Source organism: Prionailurus bengalensis, chromosome C1 (assembly GCF_016509475.1).
Source record: "Prionailurus bengalensis isolate Pbe53 chromosome C1, Fcat_Pben_1.1_paternal_pri, whole genome shotgun sequence".
NCBI lineage: Eukaryota > Metazoa > Chordata > Mammalia > Carnivora > Felidae > Prionailurus > Prionailurus bengalensis.
In genome coordinates, this window is record NC_057345.1 from 222281179 (window position 1) to 222303800 (window position 22622).

Consider the following 22622-nt stretch of genomic DNA (forward strand, 5'->3'; position numbering starts at 1 on the left):
TCTGGTTTTGGGTTTTATTTTAGAATTTATAAAATTCCAGTGTCATCCATATTCATAAGCCTTTACACATGTTTGCATATAATCTCCAGATTCCAAAATTAAGGCCAAGGGACGGATCATAGCTATGGAAACACATAATATGGAAGACATTCAACAAAGGAAATGGACACGCACACCCCACCCTGCCCAGGGCTGCCCCAGCAGCAGGGGCGGCCACAGGAGACCAGGCCTGGGCAGGGCCACCAACAGTCTTTACCAGCAACAACCAAAAACAGAGCACGCCAGATCCCAAACACAGTTCAGGGGAAGGGGGGATTCGTATCTACAACGTTTAGCGATAAATGCAGATGTGCAAAAACTTGTGAAAATTTAAAATTTACGTTTGGGGAAGGGCGGGGGACGTCGAAGGATGCCGTAGAAAAGATGCAGGGCAAAGAGGGCTGGGCAGACGCCGAGGGAGCCAGAGGGGCAGGCAGAGGGAAACAAGACGGCCCACGGGAAAGGCTCCAAACCTCATGCAGGTGGAGAGGCGGAGGGGCCCGCCCTTCCCAATCAGGCTCCCCGAGAGGGGAGGGGGTGCCTCCCCTTCCTCCGTCTCCTCACAGGCCTACTCCGGGGACACCCAGGCCGCCTGCTGAGGTGGGTGCTCTCCCCTACCCCCGTGGCTCGCTCCCACAGACGGGCACGCTGGAGGCCGCCGTGGCAGACGGAAAGCTGGCAGGGGCAGCCGAAGGTACACTTGGGTCGAGCAACTCTCAGTCTACTTAGAATTTCAGAGTCTGGAGATCACCGGGCTTGGGCTACCGAGTGGAGAGTGAAGGACCGGGGTGCAGGGGCGGCGCAGGGTGTGCGCCAGACGCGAGCTGGCCCCCAGGAACTCCAGTATCCCGGGTGGGGTGGCCCGACAGGGCCCCATCACCTCCGTGCGGGCAGAGGCAGAGATGGGGAGGCCAGGGGGCCGACACAAAGGGCCATCCTCGTTCCCTCACGATGCGACACACGGGCGCCTCTGTACCGCCCGGGGCCACCTCTCCTCTCCAGAGCTGACCTTCAACAGTCCGCTGGGGGGCAGGGCGGGTTGTGGTCGGGCCAAGGCCCGTGGTCCGACACCCACAGTCACCCAGCACACACCTGAGAAAGAGCGGACCCTCCCTCACCAGCACCGGGTCCTCCGGTCCAGGCCGAGCGACCACCTCTCTCTGCCCCAGGACCACGATGCCTGCCTCTCTGAGACAGCTCCCGGGGGCTCACACGCAGCGTCCCAGCGTGCGTCAGAGGACAGCCCGGCTGAGCCCCGGCACCGGCTTCCCGCCCCCAGGGCTGCAGCAGACACGCCACCACCAGAAACATCTACGCCGAGAGGCTGAGCGCCAGGGTGGCACCACCCTAAGCACGAGAGCAGCCACACTGGCTCTGAGGTAGAAAGGAGGACGCTGCACACCTGGCCTGGGGCGAGGGGGCCACAGAGGAGCGGCTAGTCTCTACTGCCACTCTGCGGCCCGCCCCTCTCCCTGTCCCCACGTCTCTCAGGCCACACCGGGCCACCACGACAGCCACGGCTGGCCCAGACGGAGACGCGCGGCCCTGCCTTTGGGGTCTGCTCACCACGCTTGGGGGCGGAGACGCTTGGGTGCTTTCGGACCCCAACACACGTGAGGCCGAGACAGCCCAAGAACCCAGTCACCCTGCTGCCTCTCGGTCCCCTCTGGCTCCGCCACGGCTCTCCTTTGGGCCCAGGCGCTCCCAGTGTGCAAGCCGGGTCTCCCTCACCACCCTGTCTGTGGTCTGGGCCAAGTGGGCTTTATGGCAGCTGGAAGGCGGACTGCATTCTGGAAGGAGGGTCTGGATGGCAGGCAAAGGGAGGAAAGGAGGTGGGAAAGGAAGAGGGCAAACATTTTGGCTTTTATAAAGTCAAGGAAATTTATTTCCTGAGGTCATGACACAGGAAGTAGACTCCGCCACAGCTGTGGAGCTCTCCTAGCGGAGGCCGGAGCCTTACGGACATGCTGGATGAGCCGGGACGCTGACGGGGAAATGTCCAATTACCTCGGTTAGTGTTCACGACAGTGGAGAGCCGTCCCAGAGCGAAGGTGTCAGGGAGCAGATCCTGAGCGCACGCGGGGTGCTGGCGCGCCTGGCTTCGCTGCGAGACCTCGGGGAGGGGGAAGCGTCAACAATTTATAGAGGCTCCAGCCGCCGGGTCAGATTGAGACAAACCATGTGTTGGTGGGGTTTGGGTCAGCAGGCTGGAGAGATTTCTGCTTTTCGGTCATTATCGCTTGGGGCCCCATGGCAGGGTCTTGGGGGCCACCTGAGCCCCAAAACTGGGAAATTCTTCAGAGCTGCTCATGTCAGGAGCCTGTAGGGGGGAGAGGGCACAGCCTCAATAAGAGGTCCCGCGTGAGCCGCTTCCCAGCGAGAGGCGAGTGCCGGGGGCGCCCCCACCTCCAATGGCGGGCCTAACAGTGTCTGACCTTCTCGCTGCTGCTGGCGGTCCAGGGAGCGTCCCGTACCACAAAGCCCTTGGATGGCGCCTTGGACTCCTCGTGGGCTGGCGGCTTCATGTACACCTGCAACGCCTCGCTGTCGACCACGTCAGCCAGCTGTGGGCACAGGTGGGGGCGTCAGTCTGCAGCAGGCACACACGACGACCACGCTTGCCTGGTCTCAAGTGTTTAGGGCTCGCTTAGGGGGACACCCTGCAACCGGCGTGCCTCTGGGAGCGGACGCACATACATGGCCTGGCTGCTGCCCCAGGCCGGTTAGTGGCAGGCAGGGTGCCCCAGGCACAGGCCTGCTGCCCACCCATGACTCACGTATTCCTCCTCTAGGTTGAGAATGTGGTCGATGGCCTCCTCCACGTTCTCTGGGAGCCCCGTCACAGTGACGCAGTTGGGATCTGGGGCCCCGCTCTGCGGGAAACGAATGTCCACCTGGAAAGACAGCACACGCGGCCGCTGAGGTGTCTGAGGACACTCCATCTGGAGTCTCTGGACCAAAGGGTCATGGTCATGTGTGGCTGAGAATGGTGGACCTCTAGGGAAGTTTTCCCAAATTAACCTTGTGTTCGGGAGCCAAGGTCCTGTATGTCAGAGCTAACACATCACGACAGTACAGGACCGTGCCGCACCGAGGAAATGCCGTCTCCTCCAGGCCAGTGTGGGACGCTGACCGACGGTGTCGCGTGTACGCAGCTGGGACCTCCACATGACCTCACCAACTCAGGGACGGGCACCAGAGCTTCAGAAGTCTCCCGTTCCAGACCCCAAGGGCGGTCAGCAGCCGAGGCAGGAGACCCGTGGTCCCAGGCACTCACTCCCCCGACAGCGTGGGACCACACACCCCGCTGCACCCACCATGCTTCCAGGACTACACGGCACCCTTCGTGGTGGGGCTGGGGACCCACCTTGAATTCATCCATTATTTTGCGGATGGCTTTTCCACGGGCACCAATGATGCGGGCGTGAACACGGTGGTCCAGCGGGACGTCCTCAGAAACCATCTGTTCAAGCTCACCCACGATTTTCAATATAGCGTCCCGGGCGGCTTCTGTATTCTTTTCATACCCTGTGATGGTTATTTGGTCCTGGGGCTAAGAAAGGAGAGCGCAGTCAGAAGAGGGGATGCCCCTAGAGACCCCAGGCTGGGAGCCTCAAGCCAGCAGATGCGGCGGCAAGAGGCAGTGCTGGCGGAGTGAGGCAGGCCTCAGCTTGAGGGGAAACACTGACCCGCTCACAAGAGAAAGAAGACGGGGGAGACCGCCAGAAGCTGATTTAAAACAGGTCAATGATGCCCATTAGCTCCTGCGCCCCCGCCTCCCCCCAGACGTGTACGGGAAAAGAAAGGACACGCGGCCACAGAGATGGCTGCAGGCGAGGAGGGTGCTGCGTCAGGGACCACACAGGGCACGGGGAAGGTCACCTCGGGCCCTGCATCTGGAGGCGTCTCGCTGGAGACAGACCCGCCTGGAGAGAAGGGGCGGGACACTGCGGCTGCACCGCACAGCCCCAGCACGCCCCTGCGCAGGACTTCCCTCCCACAGCACACGTGGACGGGTGACAGCACCACGCGTGCACAGTGCGAGCAGCGCCAACACAGGACTCAAAGCGGAACGACGACAAAAAAGAAGAAAAAAATCACACACGTAAGCCGTGTTCTTTAAGACAAAGGAAAAGTTACACCCACGAAAGAATGGAACAACAGAAAAGGACCAGAGAACAAAAACACCTGGAAACAAAGGAGCAGACACTTCGAGATCTACCCAGAAGAGAAAGAGGCCAGAATGAGCCAGGCGGAAGCAGAGCAGCAGCAGGCCCCACGGTGGCAGTGGAGGGGTGGGGGACGGCGGGCTGTGCCTAGAACCTGCCTGGCGGAGTCCAGAACCCGCCAGCAGCCGCGAGCGCTGTGCCGAATGCAGACACAGAACAGACTGCAAACGGAAGCATAATTCTCACAGGAAAATGCTGTGTATCAAAATCACATGGCCACCCAATCCTACTTGGCTCTGAAACACTAGCCCGAGTGGTTTGAACCCTAAACGATGACTAAAAAAGTCACGTTTCCTTGGGAAAATTAAAGAAAATAGAAGGTAGTGAAGGTGCGGAGTTTAAAGGAGCTCAATTCTCAGGATTCAACATCAAAAATTAAAGTTAAAGGGACGCCTGGCTGGCTCGGTCAGCAGAGCAGGCAACTCTTGACCTCAGGGTCATGAGTTCAAGCCCCACGTTGGGCATAGAACTCACTGAAACAGAACAAAAATCACAAATTAGCGTAAGAAAGATCAGGAGCATAAACATGTTTGTTAGAAACGCAGCGGGAACAGAAGGATGCACCCAGGGAAGGTCAGGACCAGGCAGGAGGCGCAGAGCAGAGGTGGGGGCTCCAGAGGGAGCCCTGCAGGCCCGCCTGCCTTTCTGAACTCAGGTTAAGTGCGTGGCTTATAGACTCGGGCTGAGCAGAGGAGGAAGGTGCAGAAACAGGCAGTCTGCCACAGCACGGGAACACGGGGCTGAAAAGGCCAGAGTCTGCAGAGGCATGTTGGGATTTGCTGACCAGAAGGTTCTAGAGAACCATTTCTGGGTGCCTGGCTGTGTACCATGGCCAGAGACGCAGGCAGAGACCAAGGCTCCCACAGTGGGCAGTGCTATGCTGGAAGGGGGCCCTGATGGGAGCGGAGAGGAAGACGGGCTGGGGTGTGATAGGCAGGGGGAGGGTGCCCTCTGAAGGACCGCACCTGTGGGTACAGATGCGAAGAAGGACTCAGCCGGAGCCAAAGCTCGCCTACCACGAACGACCAGGCGGGCGTGGGAGAAATGTTCCGCACTCACGCGGCAGCCAAGCACAGGGAGACCTCGCCCAGCTGGCACAGACCGAGATGGGGCCCCGACGCCCAAGGCAAACTCAGACCCTCAGAGACCTGCCCCTCTGCGCTCCACCCTCCCCGCCCTCCTGGGCAGGCCCTACGCTTGCCCGCTCACGGCTCCCAGGTCAGGGTGAGGGTACGAGAGTCCACCTGCCCCAAAGCGTTCCAGCCACAGAGTCTGACCCGAGCAGGCATCCTTACCTGGTTCCCGTCATCCTTATCGGGAAACTGGATGTTCACGTCATGTTCCAAGCGGATCTGAGTAATCACTGCCCCTTTCCTCCCAATAATTTTGGGATGGTATTTGGGGTCCACAGTGACGCTCAGCTTAAAGCTCCTTAAAGCCTGCAGGTGAGACAAGGGTGGAGTTCGGGCTTGACCTTCACCACGTGCAGCCACACGTCAACCCCACTCTGTCCTCGACCCCAGAGATCTCCTCAGTGACAAAAACAAGATACACTTTCCCGTTAGCCTCTGTGCACTGCCAGCTGGAGGGCTGACCCGGAACGAGTGTGCACACCCCTCACAAGAGCATCGTTCAGGCGCTGACAAGACTGGCACCGTGCGTGGTGGGCTCTGAGCTGGCTCTCCAGTGAATTTCATGGGGACGCGATGAGGAAGCATGAACACGTCCTGGGGTCTTTAGAGCCTGGGGTATGCAAGCAGGCCAGAAGGAAGAGGGGGCACGAGAGTGCTGAAGGACGGCCGGCCTGGGACATCTACGGCCAGAGGCTAGACCACAGGAACCAGGCTCCAGAGGTCTGCGGACCCTTCGCATCAAGACTCCAGAAAGTCCTCCTCCTCATGGGAAGCCCGTTCCCTACAGAATCTCTAGCAGGGCTTCAGAGCCTGTAACCCCCAGCCTTGCCGTGCGCTTAGGAAGCCCTTCGAATGCCAGCTCTCCAAAGCCGGGAGATGGGTCCCCAAACCTACTCAAAGCAGGACAGCTCCGGAGAGAAGGTCCGCATGGGCCTGCTGACACCCACCCTGGACCACACCACTCACATTCGGGGTTCTTTTCCAGCAATAGCTCCCAGGCCTCTCCAACCTTACCTTACCTATCGGGTTGGAGACACCACACGTGGCAGGGTTACTTTGAAAAAAAAAAAGTGCTAATTAATGGGAAATCTAACTCTGCCCCTGTTACACTGAAGAGAAAAGTGCCATGCTCATAACGCTGTCTGATGGAAGGCTCCGCGGGTGGCCGGGTCCCCCTGCAGCCATGTGGCTGAACCGCCTGCAGTGTGGCCGGGGACCGTGGCTCTGGAGGACACCCCTGTGGGCCCGGCTGACACCCACTCGGTCCTCCTGCTCAGCCTGCAGCTCCTTCACTCGCTCCAGCAGCCCAGCCTTGGCCCGGTCCAGATTCGCGGCGAGGCCAGTGATGGCGATGACGTCAGACTGTAGTTCTGGTGCCGGCACGTGGATGTTCACCTGCAGGGGACACAGATCTGATACAGGCGGGGGTCCCGCACAAGGACCGGGGACGGAGCACTGCCACGGGGCACGACCAGGATGAGGCGCACTGCCGAGGGGCTGAGCCGCCAGGGGCCCGCAGGAGGGGGGCTCGCTCCCAACGCTGGCTCCTGGGGAAAGACTGCGAATCCCAGTACCTCAAACTCATCCATCATCTTCCGGATCCCGCTCCCCTTCTGCCCGATGATGTACCGGTGAAGGTCAAAGGGGACCTCCACTTCGATGGTGACGGGAACCAGCGCCTGCAGAGAAGACAGGGTCAGGCCTGAGAGCAGCTGGCAGGGAGCCAGTGACCCTGTGAGAATTACAGGGCGCTTCCCGGAGCCTTCTATGATGTTCTGCCTCAACTGAGAACTTCACCCAGACTTTTAAGTCAACAGAAAACACAGGAAGAGAATCCAGAATCCAGTTTTAAGGTTAACGCCACCAGAGCAAACTTTCTGGCCCTCACCCCAAGCCTATGCCCTTAACCGTGGCAAACCTCTTACAGAAACAAAACAAATCCAGGAAAAACAGAGCAACTGGAGAGAGACCGGTGGGGCTCAGGGACAGAAGCTGGCCTCACTGACATCAGGAACAGACTGTAGCCAAGCCTGTGTGGGTTGCTGGGTTAACAGCGGGGGACACGGGCTCCCCTGCTCTCTCTCTACGCTAGCCCCTGACCACCTCTCCACAACCCCTTCACTTCCACATTCCACTGTTTTTAAGCACCACCTGACACGTGACCTGTTTCTGCTTCTTGTCTGTCCACTCCACCTAAGCACTCATCTGCACACCGTGGAACACAGCATTTAGAGCAGCGCCCAACAGGGAGGTGGCTCTCAGGTAGGTGCCCCCCACACAAAAGACTCCTCCTCACAGACCTGAGATGGCAGTGGTTATCACTAGGCCACAGAGGCTACAGATCACGTTGACCCTGCTGTCACTGAAACCTGCCGGTTCCGCATACTTGCCCAGCCCCCAGTGCCGGGCTCTGTGCCCGGGTCCGGTCCAGCACAGCCCGAGGTGCAAGCCAAGGTGCTTGGGGCAGCCCCACCGGGACGAGGTCCGTCACACACTGCACGAGGGCACACCCACCTCGAGGGCTTCCTTGGCGGCCTCGCACTTTTCCTTCCGGCCAGAGATGATGATGATGTCACATCTCCTCGGGGAGCCAGGGTCGGCGTCTTTGGGGTCCCTCCCGTCTCCAGCATCGTCACCGTTCTCCTGGACTTGCGGCTCCACGCTGTGAACTGGGGAGAAGGGCAGGGCAGCTCAGAGTCCTGGCGGGAGAGGCAGGGCAGACCGGCGCCAGCCTGGCTCGCAGCCTGGCCTGGGTGGCAACAAAGGCCCCACAGTGAGGCCGGGAGTGGAGCGCTCTTCCTCGGAGGCTGGAACGTGATGCCCGGTGAGCCCAAAGGGTACGGAGCCTAGAAACTGAGCCACGATGCTGGGACACGGCAGCGAGAGGGACGAGGGAAGCCTCCAGCGGCCTCGTATGTCAGGAGGCAGGCAAGCCTCAAGAGTGAAGGGACACGAACACAGGAGTGGGCTGGCGGGGGACAAGTGTGGACCCAACACAAAAGCAAGGTTCGCGGAGTGGGATGGAACCCAGGAGTCTGTACGACATGAACGCGAGCGAGCGAGCGAGCATCAGGCAGGGCAGTGCCGCACAGACCAGGGTAAGAGGTGGACGCTGCAGAACTGCCGGCACCGGAAAGATGTGACCATCGACCACGAATTCAGCACCAGTACACGGAACGCCAGCTCCGCGGATTCTGGGGGATGTGCCACAGTTATCTCTAATGACGTTAAGAAAACATCCTTATTCTTAGGAAGTAGCCACTACAGACAAAGGACGGGTCTGAAAATTACACTCCAATGTCTCAGAAACAACAACTGTGTGTGCATAGGAGAGGAGGTGCAAAACAAAAGAGACTGAATTTCAATAATGAACATATAAAATACGTCTTTATCAGGTACGATGTTCCTTCAAATATACTCCAAACAGCCCATGTTCTAAGGAAACAAGAGCTTCAATGGCCACGAGAAGCTCCAGAGAGGACAGAGATGGGAGGCGGTGGCGGGGGGGGGGGGGGGGGGAGGACCCAGGAGGCTGCAGGGTCGGTCATCGACCAGACGAGACCAGAGACAGCACAGTGGGCTGCAACCTAGCTGGGAGCCTGGCGTGACCAAGTGAGGTCTGAGACACAGGCAGGATGCTGCTCCCACTGACCCCACAAGCCAGTCACCTCCTGGCTGCCTAACCACCCTGCCCTGCTCCCGGGACACAGGCAGGACCAAGTGACAAGCAGGACATGGAGCTGGGGGAGGGGTGTCACAGAAGGGCAGCCAGTGGCCACCTTTACTGGAGCCGCCTGCCTCACAAGGGACAAGACCCGCCAGGTAGGGGTGCTTGGGGGAGAGGCAGCTGCAGTGGACAGAGTGGGAGCAGCCCGTCACACACATCACTTGGGAATCTGTAAGTAGCCTCAGAACCAAACCCCTGCATCAGAGGCCACAGCTGCTTTGCCGTCCTTGGCCTTGTCACCCTGCCCGAAGGCCACCTGGTCACCCTGGGACCCGGGTGTTCCAGCAGCACGCCAGCACTGACACACGAGGCAGCACACGTGATGGCCACCTGACGCCCACCCTCCGTAGGGGAGGTCCATTCACACACCCCCTGGCTCCCCACTCAGCACAGAGCTCACCGCTGAGACCCACCTGGGTTCTCCTCTCTGTCTGGGAATTTAATCTGAACGTTATAGTCCCGAGTAATCTGCTGGATTCTAGAACCTTTGGGGCCCATGACAGATCGATGGAACTTCTGGGGTATGGCACATTCTATGGTCACCTGGGCTTCCTGGGGGGGGGGGGGGGGTGGGCGGGGGGACACAGCAAGAAAGAAAAAAATAAAGGCAAAGGTTAACTGCTTAGGCTCGACGCGTATTTTCACCAGCTTCCGCTCAATCCTCTACAGAGACCCCCAAATGCACAGATGCACGCCCCCCCCCACCCCTTTTCCAAGTGCTCAAAGTCCAACAGGGTGGACAGAGGGAGGGTGGGGGCAGGACTGACAGGGAGGCCTCTTCCTGAGACATCTCCCAGTGACTAAGTACTGATGACCTGTCTGTACCAAACGGCACCAGCACTCACTGCTGCCCAGAGCTCGTGTGACCATCTCCTGTCTCCATGCACAGAGCCCCCGCCCCGAGCACAAAGCACGCGGCACTGTTAGCCACTGTCCCTGTAGGGTGACTGCACTAGCCAGGTGATATTCAAATGCTGTGGCTGTGACTCTGTGAGGAGGCATCAGGTTTAATGGTCAGGACAGTACTTCCAAGGCCCCAGCAGGGGAGGGCTGGGAGGAGCCCTGGAGGGGGGGATGAGGCTCTCTAAGGGCTGGTTGAGAAAACCCCACAAGTTTCCATGCGGATTCGCTGACACGCCCTCCCCTGCCATCTCTTTTCTTCCCGTTGGGAAGGAGAGGCAGAGAGAAGGAAGCCGGTTCCTCATACAGATTTCATTTCATAACGTGTTTTTAAAAGCTGCTGCTCAAGGGCAGTGTCCTGCCAAGAGTAAAGCCGGAGAGGCTGAGAGTCCAAGACTGAGAACCAAAGAGCCCCAGCCTGACTGGAGCCCTGCCACCCTCCCAGGCACCTACCAGGTCCTCGATGATCTCCTGAATGCGCTTCTTGGCCGCCTCCACACAGTCCTTGGCGCCCTTGAGGGTGACCTTATCACTCTGCGTGCCAGAACGTGGGAAGCTAACCATCACCCCACCATACTCTTCAGCAATCTCCCGCAAGACCTGGCCTCGCCGGATGACAAAATGGCGGTGGTGCTTGGGGTCCACCAGCATGCAGTCCTCCACCACGTTATCCTGCAGCATTGGAGGAAAGGAAAGGGACAGGACTCGTGTCAACCACGCCGACAGGATGGACAACCAAGCTCCCACTGGGCCTTACCAGGTTCTGAATAAGGGCCTCCAGCTCCTTCTGTGCCTCCCTGACAGCATCCTCCTTCCCAATGATGGTGATCAGGTCCTGATCCTTGTCCTCAGCCGTTGGGAATATGATACGGGCTCCAGTGTTGTCGCGCACCTTGCGTATTTTGCCACCCCCTTTGCCAATGAGGAACTTGTGGTATTCCGGCTTGGCGCGGATGTCAACAGTGAAACTCTTGGTTTGCTGTGGAAAGCAACCGCAGATACATTGGTCTGACGCTACTTGCCTGGTCCCCTGGGCAAGTGAGAAAGAGGGCCTAGAGAACAACAGCGTGGGGCTAATCGAGCCTCACGGAAACTAATGGATGGACTCCCAGACGGGAAGTACTTACATGCCATCTACCATGGCCACAGACACTCAGATAGCCAAGAGCATGTGGGTTGAGAGCCCCAGTCCTGCTGCTTCCCCAAACTGACCGAACCCCCGCCAGTGCTCTCCATCTACAGAGGGGACTTGGTGAGTGTGGCCTCGGGGTGCTCGGCAAGTAGGAGGCAACCGCACAGCAAGTAAGCCCACAGCACTCCCGGTCCTCCCAAGTCGAGCAGAATGCTCCCTGTCTGGGCTTTTACCTGCTCTCGCCACAGGGGAGCCCTTCCCAACAGGAAGGCCCCATCTCAATCTCGGAAAGACCGAAGCCAACCAAGGCCCTAGTCTGACACCAAGAAGCCAGGGCTCAGCAAAAGCCCCGACACGACAACCTTGTTGAGGATTCATCTGGAGCACACACTCTGCCTGGCTGACTCAGACCCATACAATGCTTCCCCCTTCTTCCTTGCATCCTGAAACCTGGCTCACAGGCATGAAGAAACACAAGAGGGGGGGAAAAAAAAGAGGGTCTACGAGCATGCTAAGCAGAGTAACAAACAAGTGAATTTTGTTATCTTTTAAATGCTGGTTTCACAAAACACCCCTGAGAAAATCTTCTACTCTTCAGACAACGACATTGGCAAATAGCACCATTATTAAAAAACCTATGAGCAGGGGTGCCTGGGTGGCTCCGTCAGTTAAGCATCCAACTCACTGTTCGTGAGTTCAAGCCCCACGTCGTGCTCTGTGCAGACAGCTCAGCTCCTGGAACCTGCTTCAGATTCTGTGTCTCCCCACTCTCTGCCCCTCCTACCTCCACCTGCACTCTGTCTCTCAAAAATAAACCAACGTTCAAAAAAAAAAGCTAATGAGCAAGATGAGCCCAGCTTAGCAACATGATAAAAGATGACACACTTAAACCAGTGGGGTCACCCAAAAACACAAGGTCGGTTAAACATTAAAACAAACAAAAAACAACCACTAGGGGCACATGGGTGGCTCAGTGGGTTAAGCATTGACTCTTGATTTTGGCTACAGTAGTGACCTCACAGTTCATGAGCTCAAGCCCTGTGTGGGGCTTTCCACTGACAGTACAAAGCCTGCTTGGGATTCTCTCTCCCTCTCTCACTGTTTCCTCTCCCTCCAAATAAATAAACACTAAAAAAAAAAAAAAAAAAAAAAGAAAAAAGCTAACCAAAAAAATCTAATACATATGCTTAAAAAACGAAAAACCATGCTACCATGTCATCAGAGGCAGAAAAATCTTCCTACAAAACCCAACACCTGTTCCCGCAACAACTCTGAGCAAATCGGTAACAGACGGGAACTTCCTCAACCTGATAAAGAGCAACTTTGGAAGACAATGTAACTCCCACTTCATGGTGAAGGACTGAGCACTTTCCCCAAAGGCTGCCAACAAGGCAAGGCTGTCTGCCCTCCCCACTGCTACGCAACGCCATACTGGAGGCCCGCGTGGCGCATAGGACAAGACCTACGGGCGTACAGATCAGAAAGAAACCCAACTGTCTACGCAAAGACAACATGTTCTACACATAAAACTCACAAAAAAAGCTACTAATACTAGTAACTGAACTTTAAAGCAGATGCACAAAACAAAGCCACTACAAAAAAAAAAAACATATTTCAATACATGACACTAGCTGGAATCTGACACTGATTTAATTAACAACAATGCTACAAAGCAAAATAGTGAGGATATGAATTGAACAAAACACGAAGGAGAACCACATGCTGGACATAACAAAACACCAATTAAAAATCAAAGACTTAAAACAGACTGGAAGACTGAATTCCCGGGAGGTCAGTTCTCCCCAATTTGGTCTACAGATTCAACACAGTCTCAGTCAAAATCTAAGCAGGATTTTCCCCTAGAAATTGGTAACCAGTTTCCAAATGCAGAATGGCAAAGATCTAGAACAGCTAAAGTGGTTCTACAAAAGCACAAAGCTAAAGGGCTCTCCCAGCCCCCCCGACCCTATGGTGTCACTGAGACGCACAGAGTCCAGCAACAGACCCACACGTGGGTTTTGACAAAGGGGCAAAGGTGATTCAATGCAGAGTTTAAGGTGATGGCCAAAACATTTTCACTGCAGTGGTGGTCATGTCAGTGTGTGTATGCTCGTCAAAACTCAGAAAAGTGGATTTTATGGTCTATGAATCCTACTTTAAAAAGCCAATACGCCAAGCCGCAACTTTTCTACATCGTACAGGTAGGCATTCGACCTGCCAAGGCCCTTCGTTCAGCAATGGCAAAATCAGAGACATAAAGGTGTAATGAAGCAGTTTTCTGACCTGCCACAAAAACAGGGCAAGGATTTCTAGCAAGGGACAGACACGGCACCATCACTCCTGGGCGTGGGGCTCACCTTCTCCTCTGCCAGGTGCAGGAGCTGCTTCTTGGCCTTCTCCACATCCGAGGCCGGGCCCCTGATGACAACTGTGTCACTCCCCGAGCCCTCCACAGGGAAGTGGATGTGCACCCCGCCGCACTCCTCCATGATGGAGCGGATCAGGCGGCCCTTCGTGCCGATGAGGGAGTTGTGCAGCCTGGCGGGGATGGAGACCTCCACTTCGGCAATGTTGGCCTGGAATCACACACAGTCCGTGAGGTGTGGGACACAGGACGGCACGCCCGCCGCCCAGGGACCCGGAGCCTGTGTGCATGAGTGGGTACATGAATATGGGTGTGGGATGGGGCGGGGGCAGTGGCTCACACAATGTGGAAGGGAAGCCTCCGGGTTACACCGTCAAAACAGTGCTTTCCTCCTTTGGTTCTCCTGGTGCCCAAGCAGAGATACACCGATATCCCCGCGGGTCAGCACCTATCCTGCCTCTAGTCAAGGTGACACAAGGACCAGGTTTACCTCCCACAAGGACACAATGGTGTTCAAGACACTGGAGACAGGGAGGAGGGAAGGTGAGCCTGCTGACTGCCCCCTGGCCAAGTCCCAGCGTCAAGGACACAGGGTCGACAGGTCAGAGCCTGAGGGGAGGGAGCAGCGTGGAGGCAGAAGCCCCCGTGAACTGGACATTGCTCCCATACTGACATGCGGAGGGAAATGGCCGAGGCTTGGGAAAGAGCCCCGGATCACTAGAGGGAGCAAACCACAGCACACAGCACTGTCCACATGCCAGGACGTGGGCACAGGAAGGCCTCACTTCAGTAGTGGGAAGTAATGCCCCAGACTAGGCACTGCTGTGACGCCACCTCATGTGTCTCAAGAGCAAGTCCACAAAGGAGCAAAGTATTTCAAAGCGCCTTAACGAAGCTGAAAGACACTTACAGGAATGCAAAACTATCCAGCATCCACCAAAGTAAACCTCCTAACTTCTGGCATCCGATGAAAAAATAGCAGATAAGCAAAGAAACCGGAGAAAACTACCTCACTGAGAAAAGCACAGACAACAGCCCAGAAATGACACAGACACTAGAACCGGTGGGTTGAGGGGCGCCCGGGTGGTTCCGCTGAGCATCCCGCTGTGGATTTCAGCTCAGGTCGTGACTTCACAGTCCCGATATCGAGTCCCACGTTGGGCTCCACGCTGGGCAGTGGAGCCTGCCTGGGATTCTCGCTCTGTCCCTCTGCATCCACACCTCAGATTAAAAAAAAAAAACCACAGAAAAAAGAAGAACCAGAGGAGACCGATAACACTACAACAGGCATTTTCACGACCCTGCATATGGTCAAAAAGGCAAAGAAAGACTGAAGGTGTCAATGTAAAACCTCCAATATTCCAACTGAACCCCTACAGGTGAAAATGTCCAAAATGACAAATACACTAGGTGGGATACAGACAGATTACACACTGCAGAAAATTAATAAATTTAAAGAAACTAATGGAGGAAAAAACACCACTTCACCTTTCCACTCAAATAAATAGCGTACCAATGAACCATAGGACAATCTGGCTGCCTATCACCAGGTAACTGGAGTCCCTGAAGGGGAGGACAGAAAAAAAATATTCAGAAATAGTGACCCCAATTTTTCCAAATTTGATGACAATGCTAAACTCACGTATCCAAGAAAGCTCAATGAACTCCAAGACACGCGAGGAAAAGGACCCCCAGACATGTCGTATGTCGCTCAAAGCCTACGAGACACTCCTAAAAACAAGAGTCAAAGAACGTGTGTGGAGGAGCAAAGTAAAGGAGGACCTCAGACGTGTCCTCACAGACACTGTGGGAGGTGCCAAAACAGAGTCAGGTGCAGAAAGAAAACCTCCAAGCCAAGGTTGCAGAGCCCCCGGAGGCCCACCCTGCCACTGGGGCAGCCTCCTGGAAAGACGGGCTGGCACTTTCTTACAAAACTAAATACGTTCTTGCCACATGACCCACGTTAATACTAAGGGAAAGAAGCCAATGTGCAAACAAGAAGGTGCCGCGGGGCCACAACGCAGACCAGGGAGGCCGGGCAGCAGCGCTGGGACGCGGGATTCTCAGCACCTCCAGCGACACTGCCATAGCACGAAGTGACCCGGAGGAAGCGCACGTGGAATGTGTGCCCGGACAACTCTGAAACAACCACTGAAGTAAAAACTGTAATATCCAGTAAGCCATAAAGGGAGATCAAAGGAAAAACAAAGTTCTATTAAATCCAAAAGCAGGCAGAAAAAGAGGACAAAGACGGGACACACAGAGAACAAGTTCAAGGTGGTGGACTGAAACGGAACCGCACAGAACAATCACATCAGGGGTGACCAAGGGCTGTGGAGGGCCAAAGGAACTTGTTTATGGGGACAGTTTGTTTGGGAAGATGGAAAGTTCTGGAGACTCATGGTGGTCATGGCTGCACAACAAGTGTGAATGCACTTAATGTCCTGGGGCTGTACACTAAGATGGCAAATCTTGTTTACATGAATTTTAACAGAATTTTAAAATTAAAAAAATTCACATTTCCTCACACTTACTAAAAATATGGATTAAAACATGGATTAAAACAGGATATCTACAATTACTAATGTAATTAGGTACAATTAAAAGGCAGAGATGGTCAAATTGAGTAAAAAAAAAAAAAAAAAGCAAACTGCTTAAGAGAAACCTACTTTAACGAGAAAAAGATTTCAGAGCAAAGACTACTACCAGGGTAAAGGAAGATGATCCTAGAATGACACAAATTACAGGCATCAGGAATGCAAAAGAGACCACCACAGTGAAAACACACTATGGGAATACTATGCAAAATTCTACGCTAAAAAATTTGACGACTTATTAGATAAAAAACCCCTTCAAAGAAAAACTACAGGTCTCAGACCAACAGGAAAATCATCAGTGCATACAATGACAGTACTGCGCGGCCATTAAACAAAACAAGGTGCCGACACAGAGCAACACGGATGCTCGAGGTGAAAGCAGCTGGAGATGGGGGAGCAGACGCCAGGATTTCTTTTAGACAAAGATGCAGGAAACCCACTCTAATCCCCTGTGGCCGAAAGCAGATCAAGGGGATGGCCAGGCAGAGTAGGGGGCGGGGGCTGGCACGAAAGAGGGAGGGACTGAAAAGGAGCAGGAGGACATTTCTGGGGTGCCGGACACGCTCGGCATCCTGACTACGGAAAGGATTCCATGGATGTACACGTGTCATAACTCACCAAAGCGCACACTTTAAACATGCAGTTTTTTACACGTTAACTTTTCAGAAATTGAAAAAAATTATTGTAATGCCTTCACGACCTGATTTCCAAGCACTCAAGTCCAGTGCTACCGCTCAGACCAGCGGGGCACACCGCCACAGCCAGGCGGCGGGTGGCCGCTCGGAGGCCAGCACTGCTGCGGGGAGGGCCGGCCTGCCTGACCCCGCGTGCCTGAACAGCAGGCTAGCGCCGTGGGGGCTGCTGAGACAGGACCACAGGGAGCCTGGCTAGCGTCCTGTCACAAAACACCCCATTACCAGGTCTTTCTGGATGGACAGGATGCGGCTCCGGGCAGCCTCACAGTTGGCTCGCTTGCCTGTGATGACAATGGTCTCTGAATTGCTATTCTCTGCTGGAAGGTCGATCTTTGTGTTGCTTTCTTCTCGGATCTACAAGCAGATGGGACACCATGAAAAGCGGACGTCCCAGGTGAGACAGCTGGAGCCCAGGGCTGGAAAGGAAGGCTCCCTCCTTCAAAGCTCAGCCGGAATGGCAGAGGGCTCTGGGGGTAGGCTGAGGAGAGCCAAGGTTCAGGGGACAAACTGGCTGGTCACCTTTTTAATGTTCGCGCCTCCTTTCCCAATGATGTTCTTGTGAAATTGTTTGAAGATCGGAACAGAAATCGAGTAACTATTTTCCACCTTAGAGACAAAAGAAGTGGCACAATTAGCCAGCATACTGGAGTGAGGTATCCCATCATCCATGAAAGAGGATGAAATGACAGGTCTCATTATGGGAAAACACACACTTGGATCCTCCTGGTCTCCGGCTATCTGACCTCTGACCTTCAGAGGCTTGTCACAAGAATGGGGGATAACTTACTCAGCAATTAGCTAACTGGGCAAACCACAGTTAACTGATGCAAAGCCACCTTTATAAAAAGTGGCTCGCAATACAACCTGCCATCTGTTCGATGCAAGTTCCACAATCCAGAAGCAACGGCGTGTGCCAAGTGTCCTCAACCGACACTCTGGGTACGAGGGGGTTCTGGCCACTTCCAGGACCAGAGCTGGCCGAGGGCCAGTGGAGACCAGGACACCAGGCTGGGAGAAGTAAGCCCAGAGCACACCTCAAGGTGACACACAGACCCTGCCACTCTTGGGAACCCCACCACTCCAGGGCAGCGTGAATGTGCTCAGGGCTGGGAGAGCCCCCGTCAGTGATTGAGGCAGCTGTCCGCTCGGTCCAAGCCCCGTGAAGGACCACAGAAAGCATGAGCCCACCTGGAGTCCTCCCGTCAATAACGACCCTCGGCACTTTCCAAACTACCTGTTCCCATTCCAGCTCTCAAGAAGGTAACAAATCAGTAACTGACTCCCCACACTATCTGCGTACATCCCGCTCCTTACCAGATGGCACACGTTATCTAGATACCCCAAGACCCCTCCAGGACACAAGGAACCTGGCACCCCACTTTAATTCCACGCAACACTGAGGCCCTAACAATTTCTGCCAGTCTAAGCACACGGGGTTACCAGGGACGGCATCACTATGGAGACGGCAGACCAATCCAGGGTCCAAGTGTGCTCCCCAAGCAGAGGTACTGACGGGACAAGTCCCCCAGGCCTCTCCACCACCGGTAACATTGTATCACAACCAAGGAGGGAAAACACCCCTACCAGGTCTGCCACCATCTTCTGCATGTATTTGGTGCATTTTTCCACCTCATTCTTGGGCCCTCTGAGTTGGACGATGTCACTCTTTTGTGCTGGGTCTGGAAAGTTGATGATAACCTGGGACAAATCACCACAAATGCAAGTTCAGTTATTGGTAATGACCGGATTCCACAACAGTGCCAATCAATCCCTCCTAGAGGACTCAAGAATGCCTCTGGGAAACCCTTACCTCTGGGAATTTGTCACGAATTTCACGGATCCGTTCACCCTTCTGGCCAATGATGGTGCGATGGAATCTCTGCTCAATGATCAGATCCTTGGTACGCTCGTTTTCCTAAAAACACGGTTTGAGGAGATGATGTTAACAGCAGGAGGCCCCCCGGGGGCCCGGGGAGCTCCACACAGCCTCGTAGCACCACAGGGAGTCGGCAGCCAGCAGAGTGCCCTGGAGAGGACACCCACTCTCTCTAAAAACATGGGCTGAGTGTCATTTTCCTGAATGAAGTACGATTCCACAGCAGAGTTCAGGATCCCTCAACCAGAAGTGCCAGTGCAGTGGCCTCAATCCATGGGGCTGAGAACAAGAGACCACGAGGCACAACGCCCTGCAGGCAGTGATCCTTCCAGAACACAGTGTGGTTCAGCCACTGCCACACGTGGATAATTAAGAAAGGTCCAACACCAGGCAATAAACCTGCATGGTTCTGGTTCTCACCTACCCCAGCATCTCACTAAAACACCAAAGAATACAAAAGAATAAACAGAGGTAGGATAAAGAAAAAATACTAGCAGCTAACCATTCAAAATCTTGGGGGAGATTCTGGATCAGACTGGCACCAGGCTGACAGAGAAACACGGGTTCAGTAATCCCACAGAAGCACCAGATACCCCAGACCAAGGGACCCCCCCCGGGCAACAAGAGAGCTGGCTGAGTAAGGGAAGAGCTGGAACCCTCTGCTGAGCTGTGAGCTCAGGGATGGCCAGAGAATGGCAGGAGGCCGCATGTGTCGGCTTGCAGCTGAGGAAAAGGAAAGGCCTACTGCCCAAAGGGGGCCTTGAGGGCAGGCTCCAGGCCTGGGCACCAGAGCCAGGCAGTGACAGGGTGAAACCGACATGCAGCTCACTCCCTATCCCGATGAGGCACGCACACTGCCCTGCCCGAGGCTTCCTGACGTTCTGCACGTGTTTACGCTGAACCGTAAACTCTCACTCAGCACGTGCCTCCTCTGGATACTGAAAGGCATCCCAGTGACGCTTCTGTGCAGCCCAAACCGACAATCACAGCTGCATGGCTATCTGCCTATGAATCACACAATCAAGATAGACACACCAGCGCTGACAGCTTAGACAGGGGAATGCAGAACTTCAGTCTGGCAGCAGGAACAAGCCCCGCCAACCTTTAGAGTTGCAGATAACCACACAGCAGGAATTTTCAACCTTGGCTGCACATGGGAGTCACCTGGGTGCTTCTAAGAATCCAGAAAATCCATCACAGTCCCTGGAGTCAGTACTCAAAGCATCCCAGACTCCGGGGTTTCCCCAAGGCCAAAAGCCCTGCTGCAGAGCCCCAGTGCCTCCAGCACAGCACCTGGGCCCCTGCAGGTCAGAGCCACTCCTAAATTGAGCGAGTCCCATTCTCCAGGACCACACATGAAAACAGAGGCACAGAGGGTACCCTGCAGAGTCACCCAGCAGGCACAGGCGCACCCCTCCCCAGCAGGGCCTGGTCGTAGGTCTCACCATCCGAGAGGCAAGCTCCAGCAGCTCCCGCTTGGCCTGCTGCACACCCTGCGGGTCCCCCTCGATACGGATCAGGTTGCTCTTCTCACTGTCAGGAGGGATGCGCACGGACACCTTGTACTGGTCTTTGATTCTGTTTACTTAATAATACAACAAGAAACACGTTTTAGACTCAGAATCTATTATGTTCCACTAGTGATTAACCACCTAGCAGAACAGGACTAAAGCCCCCACTCACTGGTCACCCAACAAGTAAAGGGGGTGATTAAGCCTTCAGTGCAAGACTCTCCATTCTCTCAAATGTGTTGGGTATGGTCTTTACCTAGACGGACCATGCAGGTGTCACCCTGAGGATGTCACGTGACGGACAGCTGGGGCCTCTCAGTGGATGAGGTTTCCCTGGCCTGGGCTATGGCTGGGGCTTTAGAATACTTAAAAGATCCCAGAGGTTTCTAAGGTGGAAGCAAGTTTGGGAACCGAACCACTGTGTTCTCACGTCATAAAATTACTCTCAAAAAAACAAAAATAACCGAAGGGCACCTCCCAATGACCACCTGAGGGCTCCACGGAGGTCAGGCTGCTGCCCAGAGAGACCCCACCATCAGCTGGGATCCAAATCAAGACTTCACTTCTTTGCCAAACAAGTTGAGTTGAAAACCCTCTGTCATCTTCTTTGAACAGAGACCCAAGCCCCCACACCCTGGAGAGACCTTATCCCAAGAAACAAGGCCTGCATTTTGCCCAAGCTCCTTAGGGGTCACAGAGGAGGGCTGTGAGCACACACAGAGGCAGCCAGGACATGTGCTATTCCAGGGTGAAACCACGTAGGACAACCAGAGCCAAGGACTCAGAAGCCAGGTGGGAGGTTTCAGATCGTGAAAGAAAAGGAGGGGAGAAACAGAAGCAGAAAGCGAAGAGAATTAACCTGAACCGCACTGGGGGCCCCACACTCCTGGGGAGCAGACGCCGGCAATTTGTGTCAGAGCTACGAGTTCTTACGTTAAGACACCCCCGAGTTCATCCACACACACACACACAAACAAATCGAGTTACAGCGTGCGCGAGGCTTCGGCAGTATGTGCAAGGAAGCTCCATCAGGAGGTGTTCTGTGTCTGTGGACTCTCGCTGGTGTTTAAAATACCCCAGAACACAAGACTGACACCAAACACGGCACGGCTGACGAGCTCACGTTACTATGAACAAAAACTGGACCGTATCAGGCAAAAACCAAAGAGGACACACTCACAGGGCATCCTGTCTACACGGCTGGGGTCCCTACAACCTAGGGATGGACCCAGGCTGGGATGTGTGCTGCCCTCTCACCTCCTACTACAGAGGAAACATAGGGACAAGGAAAGCACTGTAATGTGTTGGGTGGCCTCACACTAAACCAGGCCAAGGAGTGGGTTTTAGAAAACATCCTTCATTTGGGCACAGCCCTCACTCAACACACTTCTGAGGAACCACGCTTGCGCTCCTGATCAGACAGAGCTCACCTGGGCTGCCGTGATATCGCTTGCCCAAAAGAACCCCTCCCTGTGCCCGTGAGCCCAGACATTTCCTGCTCCTTGGGGAGCCCTGCTAGGCACCCATTCGGTAGTGACTAGAAAACCAGTGATGTTACCCCATTAGGCTCGGCAGTCCTTCACCGTGACCTCCGACCAGGATGGTCATGGTTACCTCCAGACCAACCACAGCCCGAGGAGAAGAGGAGTTCGAAGCTGTGTGACCCAGCCTCAACCCCAGCACCACCCCCGGCGCCATCAGCCGCACTCACTGTTGGCCCCGCTCTTCCCGATGAGGTGCCTGTGGAACTTGTGGTCCACGTTGATCTCCACATAGTCCATCCGGGTAATCTGCAGGAGGAGCACAGAATGGGTCCGGAGACAAACTCTTGAGGCCACGGGATGAGCCACAGTCTCAGACACCAGCAAGAACCAAAGTCCAAAAGCCGGTAGCTGTTGCCATGTTTTGTCACTCAACTGTCGGGCATTGTTCCAAGACTGTCCTTCCGGCCCACTTTAAAGACCCTTCTTCCAAACAAAGTCTCCTCCATCCATGAACCTCCTGGACTTGGCCAGGTTCTAACCGCTTCAGAACCTGTTACTCGCCCTGGGCTACCCCTGGGTAGCCAGGCCCACCCACGTCATGTCTGACTGGCAAGCGAGGACATTCCAACCACGGCCCTACTTCACCAGCACCCACAATGTGCAGGGGGGCACCTTACCAGGTCTTTGACCATGGCTTCAATCTGTTCCTGGGCCACGTTTACATCCTCTGTGGGGCCTTCCAGAGTGATCTTGTCCTCACCTTCTGTGAACTCGATGTGAACCTACCACATCAAAACGAGGAAAGAGATGGCCAAGACGGCACGGCACAGCGGCAGTGCCCTGAGAACCTGCGAGCGCTTTCCTGAGGCAGCGGTCAACCCCACCTGCTTCATATAAACGCATGTCCAGAGACACCACAGGCGGCTGAAGAGGG

General features: G+C 55.2%; 1 protein-coding gene across 5 annotated transcripts in view; it reads right to left on the reverse strand.

Annotated features, from left to right (window-relative positions):
• Window positions 1-22622, reverse strand: part of LOC122482005 (high density lipoprotein binding protein) — a 73325-nt gene continuing 50703 nt past the window's right edge. For all 5 annotated transcript variants that reach the window (XM_043578419.1, XM_043578418.1, XM_043578421.1 and 2 more), the window contains 19 exons: window positions 22366-22470; window positions 21916-21994; window positions 20139-20278; window positions 18628-18732; window positions 18402-18515; window positions 17337-17423; window positions 17040-17171; window positions 13518-13736; window positions 10786-11007; window positions 10482-10700; window positions 9542-9680; window positions 7916-8070; window positions 6976-7080; window positions 6662-6796; window positions 5564-5707; window positions 3407-3592; window positions 2817-2933; window positions 2475-2603; window positions 1-2359 (listed from right to left, as the gene is read on the reverse strand). In XM_043578419.1, coding sequence (XP_043434354.1) covers window positions 2273-2359; window positions 2475-2603; window positions 2817-2933; window positions 3407-3592; window positions 5564-5707; window positions 6662-6796; window positions 6976-7080; window positions 7916-8070; window positions 9542-9680; window positions 10482-10700; window positions 10786-11007; window positions 13518-13736; window positions 17040-17171; window positions 17337-17423; window positions 18402-18515; window positions 18628-18732; window positions 20139-20278; window positions 21916-21994; window positions 22366-22470 — 2619 coding nt within the window. In that variant the 3' untranslated portion in view covers window positions 1-2272. The remainder of the gene's footprint in view (window positions 2360-2474; window positions 2604-2816; window positions 2934-3406; window positions 3593-5563; window positions 5708-6661; window positions 6797-6975; window positions 7081-7915; window positions 8071-9541; window positions 9681-10481; window positions 10701-10785; window positions 11008-13517; window positions 13737-17039; window positions 17172-17336; window positions 17424-18401; window positions 18516-18627; window positions 18733-20138; window positions 20279-21915; window positions 21995-22365; window positions 22471-22622) is intronic.